Genomic DNA, 20875 nt, shown 5'->3' on the forward strand with positions numbered 1-20875 from the left:
AATAAAAACCATTAGAATGAGGTATTAACATATCATTTACAAATAGTATAACTTAATGAAATTTGGAGGACTGACTCACTGAAATTCAAACCAGAAAAAGTAATTCACAAGTTCCTGGGAAGAAAGGTTGTGATGTATTCCACCATCTATAATAAGAACAAGGAACTGGACAAGGTGGTTCCTGTGGCTCCAAAGTAAGGAACGACAAGAGGAAGCATTTCAGGGTGAAAACACCAGAAGTGATAAGGGACCAGGACGTGCTCAAGAAGAAGAAAAGGCTGTTATCGCCTAGGCTGGCTCTCCTGCCTATCTGCCCATTAGTGCCTTCTTCAGACAGTCCCACTGTTTTTCTAATGCAGTGTTAGTTTCCATTTTCAAGTTTGATAGGGTTGGTTTTAGGGGAAAAAGAAGCTTCACCCTTTCATCTGTACTTAGTTTTAAGGGACTCTGGGGATCCCAGAACATCAAGATCTTATTATATATGAGATTTGGGTACACTTTAGGTTAAAAGTGGTTCCCTTTAGCAAAGTTCTAAGAGGTTAAATTACACAAAATGATACAAATCAAGAACATTATAAAATAGACCACAAGCCTATCAAGTACTAATAACATCCAACTTGGCTTCATGAGCACAACAAATTATTTTATACAGCTTTGCATTCCAAGAAATATGCAATCATATATCTTTAGCTATATTTTGTAGACTAGGAAAATATATCTAAAAGAACAAATAGTTTTAGTACTTTGCAATTTTGCCTAAATTCACATTTTTAGTTAGAACTGAGAAAAATGAGTGGAAGATAATGGATAACGTCTGGGTAACGAACACTGATATGGCAAATAGGAAAAGCTAGAGAGCAATGAATGTGAAAAACGAAGTAATCTTCATGCCCTGTATTTTGAAGTTAAAAACTATTGAATTAGAGAGGTTTAGAAAAATGACATGTTAATAAGTGTTCCTCTGAGTTTAAAATATAACATTATTACTGAGAGATTAGTGCCCATGAATTTTCTTAGGAAGCTTCAATTCAAATTTAATTGGAGTATTGAGAAAAGAATAATACAATTTTCTAATTTCTAACAGACACATCAAGTACTAAAATGAAAGTTGGAATTACAGGCAGTTAAATCACTTGAAACTCACTTTATTCTTTTTGCATTCATCATCCATTCTGACTTAGTAATCTTTACTACTGTGTGTTAAATATTTAAGTAGCTAAACTTTGTCAATTAATAGAGTTGCAAAAATTCTATTTGTTTCACATGTTTGGAATATTTAAAATTTGAAAAAGGACAAACTAATAGTGAAAGACCCAGCTACAAGCCATTTCAGGCTAATGAGGACATTTTCTGTGTCAATGATTATATATATCTTAGACTTTCTAGTTCATTTGAAAAAGTCTTAACTAATAGCATTTTAAAGAGATGTTTTTATCAGAAAAACTCAGCTTAATACCCTGTCAACAATATTTAAAAAACAGAAAAATCTTAAATCCTTGCTCCTAAAAAAGGATTTCACTAGAAATCTAAAGAACCTAACATTTGCATAGTAGGCTGTATGTAAATGCTAACAGCAGTATAAATAATCAAAAACAGAAAAGGATCAAGGAGGAATTTAGTTTATTTTTATCTATTCCAGTTTGAAATATAAACTATATTTACTCATACATTGTGCCCTTGCTTTCCCCTCCCTGCACATACAGGCTTCAGAGAATCAGAATCAAAGCTAATGTCTTCCCTATACCATTTCCTTCAACAATATTATTTGGAGTACCTTACTGCCAAAATGGTTGCTGTAAATGGAATTTAATTTGTCTTTGCAGAGCAGACAAGACATTCAAATGATAAAGTATGATTTAATGCCTTTGAGAAATGAGAATGACAATTTAAAAAAATGTAAGTTTACAAATTGGCAGAGACAAAATGACTCTTACTTGCAGATAATATGGTATATTTAGAAAACCCCAGTGAATCTGCAAAGAAACTGAATAAAATGATCAATAATAAAATAGCCTGATATGTAATAAATCTGAACAATCACTAGTATTTACATGTAATACTAGTAAAAAAAAAAAACCATCATTCATTAAAACGAATAAATTATGTCAGTGTTAATCTACTATGAGTGAATGCATGATTTGTAAGAATACATTCTATACAAGATTAAGCCACTGTTTATGATTGGGCCATGACAACATAAAAACACTAACTAAACTCACATATTTAGTGTTATGCCAATGAGCTTATCAAGAGCATATTTTATTAAGTTACATTTTGGAAGAATTTAAAAAACATCTATGATCTCAAAGGAAATGACAAGAAAAATGCTAGTATTACTAGGTTTCAAACTGTATGACAGAGACACATATACACGTGCACATGTAGTACAGACTACTGCAGTGTATGTGTCCTTGGAGACAAAAGTATTACAGTTTCTTTTTGTGATAGCAATGTCAGGCTTGGGCACTGCCTTGAGGTAGCCTCAGAACTTTGGATCTTTATCAGTCAAAACTAAATTGAGCTGACTTTCTCACTATTAGTGCAGGATACTATGTCCCATGAATGTGCTTCAATGCTCACTTATTGTGCTTTACAGTCTGTGGTTTTCAAGAATGGAAGAACCAATTAAGTGATAGCTCTTAAAAAGTCCATTTCAATGACCGTGAAAGATACTACAGTGGGTTGGCATGGGGTGGCCAAGTGTGTCCAGGATCACTCACAAGTTAGGAGTTAAACGTGGAGGAAAACACAGAACCAGAATTGACCGAGTCCTTTAGTCAAGCCGTCCAATGACCTGCTCAGAAAACGTTCCTGACCCTGCAGGGCTCATTATTGACTCTTCTAATGGGAGGCTGTAGGCTTCTGGGGGAAGAGCAAGTAAGGCCAGCTTAAGGGGGAAAAAAGCTATCATGGGCAAGACCTAGAGAACAGAAGGTTGGAAAAAGTTTTATTTTTTCAACCTTTGGTTAAATTCACTGTTTTCATTTAAGACTAAACTAAAACCCTAAGAGTGTGACACTGTCAAAGATAAACCATTCCTTTCTCAAAAAATATTTTAGGGATCTTTCACTTCAAGTAAGCCAGAAGTCTCACTCCCAATGACAAATTCTGATAAACACATTAATACTGATATTCTGTGAAGCAGAACGCCTAGAATTAGAAGGGAAGGGAAAAAGCCTTTATAGAGAGAGCCAACTGTGTACCAGGCACTGTTCTAAAAACTTTCAAATATTATCTTAATTGATCCTCACAATAACCCTGGGAGATAGGCACTGTTATTATCCTCACTTTATAGTTGAGAAAACTGAGGCAGAGGTTAAGTGACTGAAAGTGACTTGCCCATGATCACACAGATAGTAATAGATCCAAAAGATCAATAATGCTTTGACAGCCTAGGAATTCATTTAATATGAAGCCCGTGGAAAACTTATGGCCTAAATCAAGGCAAATCTTGGGAAAATGAATTCTCTGGCACAAATGTTTTAAGTCTGATTTCATTGCTAAATCACAAAAACTGACTATATAGTAAAAGTAGTAAATATTGCACATTAAAAGATGTCAAAGATGTAAAAAGTTGCAAGGCTTACTAAGTCAAAAAATTTAACCACTTGCTTTAAATCAAGTGCTCCTCATAATACTCTGGAGAAGCAAAAAACGAGTAGTGTGGTGTTTGATGACCCAAATCACTAATTACTGGCAGCAGGATTTCTTTTCTTTTCTTTTTTGACAAAAATGGGAAGACAGATGGTACAATTCAGTATTTTCTACTCTTCAGTAAATTCAAATGGATAAGCCACCAAAAATCAAAGTTTCTATAGAATAGCAACTACAAAGAGGAGAAAGGGGGACACTGTTTCCTGCTTTGCCTGGCAGAAAGCTCAGATGAGTCCAAGCTCAGAGGCAGACCACCAATGGAAACAAGGAGAAAGCTTTCAAAAAGGCCTTAAGGTGGGACCTGATGGAGAGGTGATATGTGGTGAGGACAAATGAGAAAATTATGGACAATGGCCTGAGGAAATGAAAGACTGTCCAGTGAGCAACACAGGTTCAATCCCCCTGATAAAAAGTAGAGTTCACACAAATTGACAGCAAAAGATAAGGGTGAAAAAGTGGTTCTCATGAGTCACCAAGAATTCTTAATGGCAATCAAGGAAGAAGGGGAAGGGGAAATGAAAGACCCGAGCTGAGACATAATGTGATCAAAGTAGTCTGTGAGCAAGATTAGAACTTGTAGTACTGTACATGATGGAACAGATTAGAGACTAAGGGAAAAGGAAACCAAGGAAGAGACATGAGGGCTGAATTATTTGGGTGGTGGGACTAATGGGAAAAAAATTAACATAAGTAATACTAAAAAGAAAAGTCATGGAACATGGTGAGATGATTGGATGTGAATAATAATAGAGGCAGAAGTCAATAATAATTTAAGAGTGGGAATATTAAAAAGAGAAGGAAAATCATGAGCAATGTTGGCTTAAGCCCCGAAGATGAATTAAGGAGAAAAATGTCATAACCAACAAAATGTGCAAAACTGGCACATTTCACAGGCTCAGAGATTTCTTCATAAGGGATGGCAGAAGCCCTAAGTGAATAATACAAAAAGGGAAAGAGGAGATGAGACAACTTTGGACTCATTGTCCAAAGGCACAGGTCTGGAGGGGTTAAGAGCAATGCGATCCAGTACCTCCAGAAAGGTGAATTTCACAAGGAGGATGGTTCATGGTGGTAGACCTTTTAGTCACACTCTTTAAAATCAAAGATTCCAAAGAGCTTTTGTTCACATGAATTATGTCATTGATATTTACCATGTTAGAAACTAAAACATCAGTAATATTGTGCAAATATTTTTGCCCTCTCAGGTCCCCTAAAGGAATCTCAAGAAATAAGAGGGATCCTTGGACCTCAAGATCCAAGCATCCACAGAATCAAAACTGAAGAGGTGAAGGAGCATAAAGATTAAGGAAAGGCTTTGGCCATTGTGGGGTTACTGGTCTTAGAGAATAAATACACTCTGAAATGCCAGATAGAAGTAATGAAGAAACAGACAAAGCCAAGCTGTAGAAAAAGCGGAAGGTGGACATTGCAGGCTGTATTTGACAACAATATATTTAGAGGCAGAAGAAGGAGAAGCAGTAGATACTCAGAGAATTGGGATTGAGATAGAGAGAACTGAGAGGACAGAGTTATCCCAGAAATGAAAGCTGTGGCTGAGGGCCCAACCTCTTAGCAACACAAGGTACAGGCTTGCTAGGGAGAACTCATCTTGGCTTTTAAATAACAAAGCACATAAAACAGTCACTTAAGGCTTGGCACATTCCTTCCCTCCTCACTGGACATCGTACATAAGACTGTCACAGAGAAGCTGTAGAGACAGGTTTAAATTATTGGTTTGATGCCATTGCCCCCATAACTGAATACTGAGATTACATAGACTAAATTTAAGGGAACCCAAAGAGTTTTCATATACAATTAAAGGAAATGGCAATCAGACATCGGATTACCATTCAACAGTCTAAATAATTTGATTGTGTCAACTCAGTTAAACACAAAGACCTAAACTTCAACTATACAAATGTCACCTGCATTAACTAGTTTATATTTTTTCTCTTAAAAAAACAAATAGTCTGACATAATAGTGGAAGAACATGTACCACAGACAAATATCAACAGCTGCAGATCTGACTCTGATCATATCTTATTTATTTTTTAAATGTTCAAATTATTACTTATTAGCAATGCATTTATATAAGCCATGATAAGAAATATAAATACAGATAAATTCTATGCTTGAGGGTACATTTCTGATTTCTCAACTGCTGATCAATTTTAAAAATGAAAAACAAGTAGTACCTGAAAATGCCCAAGTAAAAGCCTTATTTTTGTGATTTGAACATCTAAGCTATTACTGTTTGTCCATTACATTTTTGGCAGTGTGCTCAATTCTTACACAAATATATGCACTACATTTCCTTCAAGAAGCCCGTCTCCCCAATTTCCCCATTATCTGAAGCAGTACTTAAAGGCTGCCTGCCAAAACAGGAAAAGCAGACCTGAGCCTGAGGCTGCCATCAAGCAGATAGCTGCTTCTAGGAAGGGTAGAGGCAGGGGATTACTTGAATTCAGGACTTGGCTCTCTAAAGCCAATTGGATATCCGGAAAGGAAGGTAGTTCAAGAAAAAGTCAATGATGTAGCCAGGACATTTCCAAAGTGCACTTGTTAAGGAGACATAATCTCCATAAATTAATCAATTCAAGATCTTTTTTATCCTTTCAATTTAAAAAAAACATTTTTGATCATTTCTTATTTTCTCCACCTAGAGTGCTCTTTTGGGTATATACATCAGCTACTGTTTCAGGTGTTCAGCCACAAAATAGTAGCTAGGGTGACAAGTTACCACTGGTGGGATTTGTCAAGAATTTATGGACTGAAAGATATGGAAAAACCTCCTGAAATGGAACCCTCAAGGTAGAATAGACTCTTTATAAATTTGTACTGCATCCAGTTTGAAAGACCAAGTTTTATCCTTCTAGAGAAATGGGGAGAGAATGGCCTGACCATCTGAAGTTGCCTCCTAGAAATAGCTAATCCAACCACTGATAAGTGAGTGTGAAATGAAGGCTGTGTTCACACTCCTACAAGACAAAGTAGCCAAGACTAAACGCCTGATGCCAAGCTCAGGCTCTTCTACCGTGGAGGAATGAAGGCCCCATAGATGCTCCTAAGAGAGCCTAGGGCCCCAGCCCCACAGACAAGCACCCAGCCCTGTGCATGCCCCATACATCACCTCTGAACCCCAGCACCTGCAATCACTTTGACCTGACTTTAAAGAAAGCCTCCCAAGTCCCAGACAAAGACCACCTAGAGTGGCAGGCTGGCAGTCTGTCTGTCTAAGGAATGGGTGACAGCTGACACACCAAAGCTGCTACCACAAAGAATGACCAACCAGGTTTTCCTGAAGACAAGCACTTTTCACACCAATTCATGCTCACCTGGAAAGTCCTACCCAATGGCTGTGAAACATTGGATTCAAATCCCAATGCCACTGTGGCAGTACCAGGGGGCAACAGCAAACCTGGCTAGAGAGGGAGGGACCCTATGTCCATCCGAAGTGTGAGGGGTGTGAGAAGCCAACAATGTGTACACAATTCTGAGAAGGGTCAACGCCCTCAGTTTTCCTCTTCTGTGTCTAGACTCAGAAAGTGCTGTACTAGCACCACATCCAACATCAGAACAACATTTTAAACTCCAAATTACTACGTGGGTAGCCTGTGCATTTATTACCTTAAAGTCGTGTTTTATTCTCACTTATTAAGAAATGTTGCACAGAAATCAAAGAGCTCAATTAATTCAGTTTTTATTCAGCACCCGTGTAAGAGATACTGAGCTACCTGCTGGGTTACCTGCCCTCAAGGAGCTTATGCTCTATCAGAAGAGGCAACACACCCGTCCGGTGTTCCTCAGCTGAGGGGGGTAAGGAAGAGCCTCCAATGAAGACAGCCTTTGAGTCCAGTCCTAGGGATAGAGGAACAGGAGGGATCCTAGCACGGGGAACAGCTCCAAGGCATGGGGGCAAAGCAAGCAGGCTGCTATGGGGGGCTGGGTGCATGCCATTATTGATAAGCACTCAGGATCCCGAGCAGTGTGGTGACTGTCAAGCACACAGGGACTAGCTCTGAGTTCTTTTTCTATATCCAACACAAAATGCAGTGGACACTTAGCAAATGCTTCCTGATTATCTGCACTGGTTAATTCATTTCTACACTTGCTAGCCACGACAAACACCCAATAAGCAAACACAGTTAACAAGGAAAACATTCTAGTGCACTAAAATCAAGAATTAGGACCAAGAATTACAACTCTTTTACAGAGATTTCTGTTTATGAAAAAGCATTTCATGTACATAAAAGTTAAATAAATAAATAAATGTCCTGATGAGTAACTACTAAATAATCCTAACAAGCAGCATTATTTGCAATGCAGGGAAACCTGAGAGATCAACTTCACTTAAGTAACTGTTCTAGGCTAACAGCAAAACAAGGAGTGCTAGTTTCAAGAAAATCATTTGGAATTGTATTCTGCGATCCTGACTCCAACCCGTGTCCACTGATTCCAGACCCCTCTTTGTGGACTATCAGCTGAGATGCCTATCTTGGACCTTCCATGATGGGGCAGCAGGTGGACCCAGCAGCACCCATGGTACACTTTTCCCCTGGGCATTCATCACTAACTCAGTTGACAAAATAAACAAAGGCTGTGGGCATAAAACATCAGGGATTACTTACCCATAAGTAGTATGTGAACTGCAGGGCAAAAATGGCTATGCCTTCATTATCAAAAGACCCGGCTACTGAACGAGAGATGTAGCCTGGCACAATTGCAATGAAGCAGGCTGCTAAGAGCCCCGCTCCCTGGTTCCACAGCTCTCTGGTGAGCAGAAAAGTAGAAATAGATGTAAGGCCGCTAAAAATTGGTGCTAGGAACACACATACATCTCTTATGTGAACAGTTATATTCAGCATATTTAAAATCCAATGTATAAGGCCGGCTGTCACCATCAACCCTGGGTAGACCTAGGAAGGGGAAAAAAAAGTCCAATTAAGCCAATATTTCCAGTAACAAAACTGTTAAAAAAAAAAAAAAAAAAGCTAACAGTAAATACAAAAACCCCAAACAATATAAAAATGTTCCCTCATTATTTTTTTTTATTTTATAGTTTTGAACTTTAAAAAAATGTTTTCATATACACAGCAGAACACAAAGAGGACAGTTTATGAGATCGTGAATCTTCACTCCATACAACTTGGTTTTTTAAATTAAGAACAGCTTAACATTACTTTGAAATTTAAAAACATCTTACAATTCTTATCTCATTTTATCTTCACAATAATCCAGAGAGATAGCTGCTCTTAGTACCCCAATTTTAGAGCCAAGAGAACTGAGGCCCACAGAGGATAAATAAATTTACCCAAGCACACACAGCCAAGAGGTACATGCGGCTGGATTTGAACTCAGGATCATTCTGATTCCAGGTCCAGCAGGTGCTGTCTTTTTTTTTTTTTTTTTTCCCAGACTTTTTGTCTTTCATTTTTAAAAGCATGTCGGATTATACAGATTACTTTTCAGAGTGTTATACTCTAATGGCCATTTCTGGGGAGACATCCCTAGGTCCCTGATGCCTGCCCCATTTCCATCCCAGATGCCATTGTAGCAAATGAGCACAATGGAGGAAACTGAATTGGCACAGGGGCTGCTCTGACGGCCCCAAATTACTCTTTGCACCAACTGCTCCCCAGGATTCTCTGGACTTGTCTTTGCATATTTCTAACAGTTGCTGTTTGTTTAATCATTCCCTAGATCTAACAGACCACTGAAGGTAACCCTTGAAAAAGAATTCTTCCTTTTCTGCTTCCCTTTGGAATCAGGAAGTTGTTATTTTGCAATTCTTTCTCCATTATCAATCTCTGAAGCAGAGATGGGTTCAAATCTCTCTTTGTCCCTTGCTAATGCATACTCTAATCCTTGGTTTCCTCCTTTGTGAAATGAGGAATGGGGAACAGCTCTAAATAGATGGTTCTATGACTTTTATCCCTTTAACAAAAATAATTATTTAAGCTATAAGTAGAAAACTTTTTTGCAAATGTTTTAAAAGCAAGTTCTTTTCTAGTTAAACTGCTTTCTGAATAACAGAAATTATTTCCTACATAATGTTTTTAACAAATTCAACATCTGCTTTTTGGGGTATTTTGTGTTTGTTTGTATTTCTGCTTAAAAACCAACGTGTGCTCATGTGGAGGTTTGGGGTTTGTTTCCTCTCTTCATAAGTTTGATTCTTGAATCTAGTTTTCTTTTAAATATCAACTAATGGACAGAGTAACTAACTGCAGATGTTATTAAGGCTGAAAAACATACTGCATATACTAAGACCTAATGATGCTCAATTAACCATTATTATTATTATTATTATTATTAATATTTTGCAGTTCTATTGCTGCTCTCTTCTGCTGAACCATAATACAGCTGCTGCACAGCCTATGGCTTGTTAGTAGGGAGCTATTATTAACTAGAAAAACATTAAACTACTCTCAGAGAACACTTTCCAGCTTCTGAAGGATCATAACTTCAAAGGTGGAAGGAACTTCCAAAGTTATGTAGTACAAATGATCACTTGAAGCCTAGAAAGTTGGTTAAAGTGAATTACCCAAGATCACATAGGATGCAACACCATTGTCATGGCCTCCCTCTATCTTTTAGTTCATGTCACATACTGCATTACTCTGAATTCTCACCAGCCATCTTTCCAAAGAGGACAATTGGACTTCTGGCTCTTTCTGAACACAGTCTTCCCTTTCCCTGGCAGCGAATGTGAATGTCTAGCAGCTCAAGGGACAAGGGCTCATTCCCCTTTTTATTTCCAGCCTTCTTTTAGGCACCACTCCCACGGGGTTCATGATACACTCACAGCCCTTGACCATCTCCAGACACTGCAGCAGGGTCACATGTTGTAATAGTGCTCCAGCTTTTCCCAAAGGACACGACACTTGCCAAAATCTATGTAAACTACAGGTATGCATTTCCTTCATTACTCTCACATACTAAATCTAAAGAACAGACAAGCTCTGATCCTGCGTGGCCAATTCCCAATTACAGTAATAAGCAACAGAAATTTAAAAGTGTTACTTTCTTCCACTTAGTTTATCAGAAAAGCTTCTATCCTAAAAAGACAAATACATACATGAATTCCCACTATTTGTATTTTCCACAACTGTATCATATTAGAAATATCAGGCAAGAGAAACTGTATCATTGGAAAAAAATCCTTAGTTATCCATGATGCAAACACCCCTCAAGTACCTACTCTCCTCAAAGAAGTATTGAATATATTAACTAATTACTCCCTAGTTTATAAAATTAGTAAAAAAAATTTTTTTATATACTTACAGTTCCACCTACTATTCTTCCTAGTGGGTACCATGCTCTTTCATCGAACCAATTTAAAAATTCATAGAAGCCATGAGATGCAAGATGATGTGTTGATCTATAGTTAAACCTAAAAAAAGGGGAAAAGGCACATTATTTTTTTTTCATCAAAATATCAAATAACTAAACACAGGAATACCAATCTTTCTGCTCAGCTCACTGAAGGGAGAAACTACTATTAATACTGTAATCAGGAGTTTTTAATCTGTGGTCTATGACCATAGGCTGTTTTAAAACACACACACACACACACACACACACACACACACACGGTTTCCTTTGTAATACTACATTTTATTTTATGCATTTAAAAACCATCTTCTGAGAAAAGATAATTAGTCTTTATCAGATTGACCACATCAAAAGAGTCCAGGGCATAAAAAAAAGGTCACGAAGCCCTGATCTAAATGGAGTTGATCAAATTATAAACTATATATGTCATTAATTGAGGCCACTTCTCAGTCTCCAGCACATGAGGGTGGAGGGAAATGGGACATCAAACCTCATTCATTTACCTCATTTTATTAATAGGGAAATTCCCTGAGAATTGAGTAATAATTTTTTTCTTTCTCGAAAGGCTACATTAAATTATCTATTTTAGATAGAGCTACAAAGAAGTATTCAGTCAGCATACACAGTAATTTATAAAACTCTTCCAGTGAGTATTTTCCTTTAAAAAGATTTATGTAGGTGTTTTAAAAAATGCAAAATCCTCAGACTTATTTACTTTGTGATAAAAACCAGAGTTTATTTTGCCTCATCTTATAATTGTATAGTAGATAACAGAGATAGAAGCATTAACCTCTTTGGCAAGTTAGAGATGGCTGAGAAAGTTACCAGGCTGATACATCAGCTAAGAACCAAAGAATTTCAGAGCAGAAAAAGGATTCTAAATCACTTAGTTCTCCCACTTCATCATTTTACAGATAAAGAAACTGAAGCAGAGAAAAATTTAAGCTGTCTCCTTTTAAAGGTGATTTTCTTCATTTTTAATGAGGTCTATTCATTCAACAAAAAATACCTGATTGTTTTGTTTTGAATGGGCCTGGGCATGGTTTGAGACCAGAGTGTAAGACAAATACAAGTACACTCAAAAGGTGAACAATCTAAGTGATTTATTTACAAAGGCAAAGCAAGATTATATAATCAGCCTTCACATTCCACAAATCACAAAAAATCCATAGACTATAGCAATTCAGACCTTGAAAAAAGCTTCAGATCATAGTTTCTCGCCCTTCCTAAAAAGGAGGAAAAATGAAACCCAGTGGGGCTCTAAGAATTTCCAAATTGAAGATGCTGCTCAGAATCTGGTCCTACTAGAGGATTATCTTGTTACACTTACCACCTGCCCCCTTTCAGATTCTTTTTTAATGTTATCTCCCTCCCCACCCCCCAACAGATTGTAAATTCCTTGAGGACAGGGAATGTATTTCTTTTTTATATTTTTATCCTCAGCCTTAGCATGGTAACTGGCACATAACTCTTTAACAGATGCTTACTGACTACTGCTGGGATACTAAAAATTAGAAAATCTCAGCTTTAATTTTTTTTCTTTTGTGATCAAGCAATTCACCAACCTTTATGAAGTATGTTTGTTGCAGGATCGACTCTATGAATACAGACCTGCAAGTCATCTGCATGGGATCTAATAAGGTCACCACATGGGAAAGAAGCCAAGTGAAAAGGATAAGCCTTAGGGGATGGATAGAGATGATATTCCAGCAAAGCTGTCTCATATAAAATACCTGTAAAAACCACCAAAGTTACCAAGGGAAGAGCAGAGCTGAGGATTCTCCTCCTAAGGGTAGAGTACCATGGAGGCCAAGTTTTAGGGGGCTGGTCAACTGGAAGGAGAACTCTTAGAAGGTTAATGATTTGAACACTAGGAAGTTCTCAGTTGCCTCTGAAGGGCAGTGTCAGCAGTGACAGTGATGGAAGTCAAACTTAGTGGTCCTAATGACTTAATGGGAAAAATAATAACCTAGGGAAAATGTTTTAGGAATGAGAAGCCTTTTCATCAATTTAGCCAAGAAGCCAGGAAAGATTTAAAAGACCTTTTAGGAAACGAATTATGGGTAGAATATGATCCTGAAGAAGGCCAAGTGAGATCACCCTGGGAAAGGACAGAAGCCACTTCTCTCTAAACTTTGTATAGTGAGTGACTGGGGCCTAGCCAAGTGATCTGTCCCCAAAAGACAATTTAACAAGGGCTTTTGAAGATAAAGTAACAGTGAGATAAAGAGAGACTGTGGAAAACTGGGGGAGAGGGAGGTGAGGGTGGATGGAAGAGAGACAACTCAAGGAAAGATGGCACCCAAATAAAGGGTAGTATTTACAAAGACTAGCTACTAGTGGCTGGGAGCTTGGAGGTAATTAAAGACAACCATTATGGAGAGAAAATGGAATGCTAACAGCTCCTTGGGAAGACATCAACGTGTCCTCGGAAAGGCAGGCCAACTACACCCACAGTACAGTGACAAGCTAAACCCAAACTTTCAAACTTTTCAAATAACTTTTCAAATAAAGTTTCAAATAAACTTTTAAAATAACTTTTTATTGACAGAACCCATGCCAGGGTAATTTTTTACAGCATTATCCCTTGCACTCACTTCTGTTCCGATTTTTCCCCTCCTTCCCTCCACCCCCTCCCCCAGATGGCAAGCAGTCGCCTTTACAACTGCATAGATAACAAGAAGCAAAATCGACTGCACTAATTTTATAGCAGAAACACCAATGAAAGATTCTGTCTGCAAGACTGTGAAAACCTTACAAGAAAACAGTGTTCAGAAAAACTGCAAAGAGAAGGCCATAGATTAGAAAATGCCAATGAGGAAGATTTAATCCTGCATCACTGACACCTTTATATCTATCTATCTATCTATCTATCTATCTATCTATCTATCTATCTATCTAGGCTTAGTGGGGCTCAGTAAGATCAACTATTCCCAGTCCTTGAAGGTCCTAAGTTAAAACTATGGAATGATATTCCAGAATGTCTTTACTGGACCAAGAGCATTGAGAAACTTTAAATCAAATGATATCAGTGCCCTAACTCTGATCAATACTCACCACAAAGGCAATAAAGATTCTGACAGATAAATAAGTTTGTCAGAGTTGGCTATAAATGGGAGATAGTGGGATAGAGTGAAAGGCTGGGCTACATATCACAGTACATGGGTTTCTACTCTAGTCCTCAGATTACAGAAAAGTAATCCTCCCCAAATTCAGTTTCTTGATGGGAATGTCACTAACCTTATGTGTAAGGTCGCAAGCAAACCACTTTTGCAAACTTCAAATGGCTAAAGATATTTAAGGTATCTACCTTCCACGGGTTTTTTAAGTAGAACGAGACTTAGCTGACTTCTTTAATATTATAAACTGATTTACACACATACAAACACACCTTTGGCAATTGAAAAATATTCTAGAATTTTCAAAAACATCACACATTGAGATATTTATGAAGCATAAGCTAATACAAGGACAAAGAAATGTTGTCTGACTGGTTTTATCACTTCAGTGAAAAATCTTTTTCAGAACTGTTTACCAGCCTAACCAACTGGAAAGAAGTAAAACTCTTCTACGGTGGACAATTGCAGAGCTCATCCATCAAGATACCTTCCCACCAAGATACTATTCAGACTATGAAATGTTATTAGAAAAGAGACATTTAAGGATTTTTAATGGAATGAAATGCCAGATATGTGTAACACATCATGTTCAGTGTTTAGGGAAGTACTAATAAATAAGCATGATCCTTCCTAACTCTCACAAACTGTAAGGCTTAACACAAGCATTTCATGCTATCAAAGTTTTCGTTTTTAAATGTTGGTTGCATCTAAAATAATATTCAAAATAAACATTAAGAAGGCAGGGGTTGAGAGAAGGGCAGTTGTGCCCTGACCCTCCACAGGAAAAAAGACTCTTATCATGACAAAAAAAAAGGTTACCTTCCCTTGATGAAGAACTTGCTAGGCTAGGTGAGACGAGATGAAGCGTGAAGAGGGAAGACGGAACGTAACTTTCAGTGAATTTTGAGTGACAGTTCTTAGCTGAGGACAGGGCAAAGTTGTACTATAGGAGACTTGGGAGGGACATTCGTGAAGGCTTAGATCTACTATGACGAGGAGGGTAGGGTACAAGGACTTCCTTGAGGTACTCATTTGAATTTATATAATATACATTTGTAGTGGAGCTATTCAAAAAAGTTTTGTGATTTTCTCTACTTTTGTTCAGCAGAACTTTCTCATTAAGCTTTCTATAAATTTGTTCTTCCTTCCCCATGTGTTTGGCCCTTTGATGAGGTAATAATGCTGATGACAAAATTCCACACTCCTTCTGTACAAGCTTTTTAAAAAAGAGTGAGTCTGATGAACACAGCAGCTTTTTAGGCTCTTCTGGCCTCCTCATTATGGAAAATGAGTCATATCAGTTATGTTTCTGTGTGAAATTGTTATGCATGGCATTAGTATCTCCTATCCATTTCCCATTTTTCAACATCGACTTTCCAGTGGTCATTACAGGTTTAACTTCACAGCTTTTTGAAAAGTCTTTTATTCTTTCTTTTAGTAGCTTTGTACTAATTCTGAACTTTATTATAACAAGTTGGTGGCATGCCTGAAAAAATGGGAGATGGTTCAAAAAAGGAGTCGCACAATCAATTCTAAATCCTTAGGGATGTTACCAATTTCATTTTCTGTGATGTCATTGGAGGCTCAGCACACCTAGAACCTTCTGGTTCTTTTCTTGGAGAAGGGATTCCTGAGGCAGAGGGGCAAAGAGAAGTAGGAAGGTAAAAAGAGCCTGTGTAGCTAGAGTATGCCTCTCCTCCCTTACCACATTTCCAACATACGTTTTGCTAAATTCAGCTATTTCTACATTTGCATTTAAGTCACTATTATCAAAATATATACTAATTTAGCCTGGTAGGTCTTATTGAGATCATGAAATTTTTTTGTTTCATCATTTTCTTCAACAGATATTGGTGCAACAAATTATTGTCATAGTGGACTTAAAAAACAAAAAAAAGAGAGGGGGGGAGCCTAGAAAGATTTACGTGAATTGACGCTGAGCAAAACAAGCAAAACCAGGAATACACTGTACATAGTAACAGCAAGAATGTGTTAAATTAGATCAACTATGACAGACCCAGTTCTTTTCAGTGGTTCAGTGATCCAAAGCAATCCCAATAGACTTTGGATGGAAAATGCCATCCATATCCAGAAAGAGAACTATGGAGACTAAATGTAAATCAACACATGCTAAGTTTACTTTTTCCCCCTTTTTTCTTTTTCTCTTGTTTCTTTTTTTCCTTCCTTGTGTTTTTTCCCCTTTGTTCTGATTTTTCTCTCCCAACATGATTCACAAGGAAATATGTAAAAATAAAAAAAAGCACATATACCCCTCCCCTCCCAAAATGGTTTTTATGTGTATCTGAGGAAAACAAAAATTTAAAAAAAAATAGTTGAGACATCTTTTAGGGTGATCTTTTTATTTTTTGGAAAAATAAGTCTACAGAGGCAACAACAGAAATCAGAGAAAATAAAAGGAAGAGGAATAGAATTATGAATACAGGGACCCAGATTTTTTCCCTATCATGAACTCTGGGAGGAATTGGTTATTTCACCCAAGATTTTGTAGAATTTTCACTTCAACCACCAATGTTTGTAAGATCAAATTCTGGATGGAATTTCTCCCCATGTTGGTTCCTTCATCTCTTATTAGATGAAATTGTTGTTAAGGCAAATCAAAGCGTTATTAGCTGTTCTACTTTTGGCAGGGAGAGAGCACCAACAGCTAACTGGAAGATACTTGAAGTTCCCTGGGACTCTACATCATGCGAGGCGAAGGTTGTACTCTATTTCTTCTTTTTCTTCTTCCCTGGCAATGGCAATCACTTTTGTTTCTCACTCCAATGATCTTCCACCAAACATTCCACCATGTGTCCTTCCTCTTCCTGGATTTCTTCATGTGAAAAGCATCCCTCTTCACCTTGAGCCCATTCTTCCCTTAGGATTCAGGTGAGACACTATAAGGAGTCTTTCTAAACCCTCCCACCCCCAAGATCAAGTCCTACCTGAGAGATCTTTCTGGGTTCAGATCTCTTATTTGCAAATGGAGTGGGTTGGAGCTGATCCCTACCAATTCAAGCTTTCTAGGGAAACTAGAAACTTTTCTTCCTACCCTCAAATTTTACTAGGGTCCTTTGCCTTGAGGACTCCATTGTTGCCATTATATGTCAATCTGCTGAAGACTTCTCACATGCTTTCTACCCCCATTAGAACACAAGATCCTAAGGGCAGGGACAGTTGCATTTCACTTTTGTATTCTTAGCCATGGACATAGCAGGCTAATGTTTATTAAGTCTTAAAATTAAATCCAATCCCAATAGTAGAAGAAAGACCAACACTTTGAGTGCTGATGTGTCACAGGGAAATTTACATTTAGGGAATGAAGCAAAGCAAACACTTCTGGGGATAGTCTGCTCTAAGTAATAACACTGATGGAATGCTGGGGGTGGCTTTTTGGGGTGAGAGCAAAACAAGGTCATCTGGGAAATATATTTCCATATGACTTTATGGGGCACCATACATAGCATATCTAAATGTTTTCTCAAAGATACTCATCAAAATATACCCAAAGAACTTCTTATGAATTTTACAACTGATGGGGCTGTTTCACTTTCCTGATTTAAATTTTTATTAATAAAGAGAAGATTCATTCTGTGTAGTATATTATACACTCATAGTAAATGGTGTGACTGGTTACCATACTGACCATCCTATTGAGACATACATTTGAAAACTTCCTACTGTACAGTCACAAGGAAAATAATTTATTGTTGAACCAGTACAGTATGATTTCTATTAAAATCATGGAACTAAAATCCTTGAATTAGCACATAAACATATAACACATCATTTCCATGAGGAAATAAAAAGTTTTACCCTGTCAAATTTTTGTTTTATGCTTCACCGTATGTGACTGTAACACAGGCCACTTAAAAGTTTCAGTCTCCTCATCTATAAACGAGGATAGTACCTTGCTATTTCAGTATTGTTATAAAGTTCAAAGAAGGTCATCTCTGGATATTTTGCTGACGTCACAAACATTTTATTGGTTAACATTATTATCAAAATGTTTGTGGCAGCCCTTTTTGTAGTGGCAAGATACTGGACACTGAGTGGATGCCCATCAGTTGGAGAATGGCTGAGTAAGTTATGATACATGAAGATTATGGAATATTATTGTTCTATAAGAAACCACCAGCAGGATGATTTCAGAGAGGCCTGGAAAGACTTACAGGAACTGATGCTGAGTGAAATGAGTAGAATCAGGAGATCATTGTACATAGCAACAGCAATATGATATGATGATCAGCTGTAAATGTTCATGGCTCTTTTAATAATGAGGTGATTCAAGGCAACTCTAATAGACTTGGGATGGAGAGAGCCATCTGCATCCAGAGAGAGGAGGATGGAGACTAAATGTGAATCACAACATAGTGTTTTCACATTTTTTGTTGTTTGTTTGCTTTTTTTCCTCTTTGATCTGAGTTTTCTTGTGCAGTATGATAAATGTGGAAATATGAAGAAATGCATATATTTAAGCTCTACTGGATTACTTGCTGTTGAGAGAAGGGGGTGGGGGGTGGGAGAAAAATTTGGAACAAGGTTTTACAAGAGTAAATGTTGAAAATTATCTTTGCATGTATTTTGAAAATAAAAGACTATTATTAAAAGCAACAAAAGAATGTCAGAATGACCTAATTTTAAAAATTTAAGATAAAAAAAACCAGGATTAAAAAAAAAATTCCAAAATAAAAATGTGTTTAGATTGTAGATATTCCTAAAGATTGTTTTGGTGACAATCACATGAGAGGATATAATAACATTTGAATAAACAGGACAGATTAAATTGATGCTATGAAACAAGGGCTTCGTTTTAAAAATTCACAACAGGTACACATTCACTGCTCATAGCAACAATAAACTAGAAGATATTTTGCTCAAAATATAATTAGTTAAAAATCCAAAAACCTAACTTGAAATCAGATAATCATCTGGATAGTAAAATATCTCTCTAAAAGAGCCTAACAGTTGTGTGTGAACTGTGTTTCTGTTTTAAGCATTTTCTCCTAAAACGAAAAGCTTGTAAGAATTGATTACAACCCTGTATTAACAACCGAAGCAGAGAAATTGAGCCACCTGTGGGAATTCCTTTGTAAAAGTTAAACTGGATTTGTAACTTGGGGATTTCTTGAGTTTTCTTAAAGCCAGAAACATTTCCATTAATTTAGAAATAAACTGACAAGACTAATCAACAGTACTATTTTATATTTTAAGCCAGGAGTTATCAAACTCCAATACAAATAGAAGACTTAAAAAATCATCTATTGCCTTACCTTGAATTTACCAACCACATTTTTATCTGCTTTTGGCCCAGTTGGGAATATTGAAAGTCTATTTCTGACACCTCTGTTTCAACTATTCCTTTTCATTTATCAATTAAGAAAATACAATATGTATTTTTTTTTAAAAGGTCTGAATGCCAACTACTTGCAAGATAAGAGAAGATAGGAGGCAGAGTAAAAAATATATAACTGATATGTAAAAACAATGGCCAAAAAGGACAAGAAAGATCAGGTAACCTCCCAGCAAGTACATAAGGTAAAGGGGTTAGCTCTGGTGCCATAGGCTGCTGTGCCTCCTGCTTTCTCTCAGGCTCTAGAACGAGGGCCCCATTGGGGCAGAACCTCTCAAAGATATCTGGTCCTTGGAGCCCCAAAGAGGGCTGAGCACTAAGACCAGTGAGAAACACGTGATAATGGCTAAACCATTGTCTACGCCAATCACCAAATTCAAACAGGCACACTTAAGGAAAGGGAGAGGCGCTGGGAAGTTGCAGGTGACTTTGGAGATTTCAGGAATAATGAAGCCCTCGGCAGAAATGGACGATTCTGAGCGGAGACTGTGCCCAATGGGAACCCCAGGTCCTGTATTCCAAATGCATCTCTGCCACAGTCTCTGGGATTAGTCCCTTCCTATCACCAATCTGTGCTCAGAACATGGTCCATCCAAGCCTGCTCCTGTGGCCCAGGTCCATGAACCTGAGTCCAGTGCCACTGAGGAGGTGTAGGCTGGGGGCAGAGATGATTTGCCTGGGTTGCTAGCAGGGAACATGGGGGCAGTGTCAAATGAAAACACTGGATATGAGAGATTGGGGGCTGGCACAGACACAGTGCACCAGCAGAATCCACAAGGGATGTTGCTAATAGGCAAAGGGGCAATTGCCCTACAATTGGCAATCCAGAGAAACATGGCTCCCCTTGTTGCCCTCTGACTGGTTAGCTATCCCACTCTCAGGAGAGTTAGAGACCTACTTTGGAGGTCACAGTTGTAAATGTTTTTCCTTTTCTGTTCTATTAGACTATTTATTTCTTTTTTTTTTCTTAAAGTTATCAGTTCTAAATCTTCCTTCCCCACTCACTAAGAATGAAAAACAAAGGCAATGCAAATATTTTAGTGAAGCAAAACCAATTCCCCTATTTAGCTCTGTTCCTCTCCAAAATGCTCTGTCTTCCCTGCTGAGTCCATTCCTTCTTATCTGGAGGGGGGGGACAGGATGCTTTACCCAGTCTTCTGGAGCTACAGTGCTCCTAAATCTTTCAAAGTTACTTGTCTTTACAATATTGTGTTAATTCTGAAAATTGCTTACTTAGATCTTCTCACTTCACTCTGTATCATTTCATAAAAGTCGCCCCAGATTGTTCTGAAACCACTCCCCTTCATCATATTACAGTACAATAGTTTTCCACCACATACATATAACCTTTGTTCAACCACAGCCCAAATTATGGCTCTCTCTCTTTTTCCAATTTTTATTTTTATTTTTTGC

The 20875-nt window shown here is 37.6% G+C and overlaps 1 protein-coding gene across 1 annotated transcript in view; it reads right to left on the reverse strand.

The window, feature by feature from the left end:
• The window catches only part of STT3B (STT3 oligosaccharyltransferase complex catalytic subunit B), an 80864-nt gene that overhangs the window by 36159 nt on the left and 23830 nt on the right, over positions 1-20875 (reverse strand). Inside the window, 2 exon segments of the mRNA XM_051962859.1 lie at positions 8284-8571; positions 10940-11048. Of these exon segments, the coding sequence (XP_051818819.1) occupies positions 8284-8571; positions 10940-11048 (397 nt within the window).

This window comes from Antechinus flavipes, chromosome 5 (assembly GCF_016432865.1).
Source record: "Antechinus flavipes isolate AdamAnt ecotype Samford, QLD, Australia chromosome 5, AdamAnt_v2, whole genome shotgun sequence".
Taxonomy (NCBI): domain Eukaryota; kingdom Metazoa; phylum Chordata; class Mammalia; order Dasyuromorphia; family Dasyuridae; genus Antechinus; species Antechinus flavipes.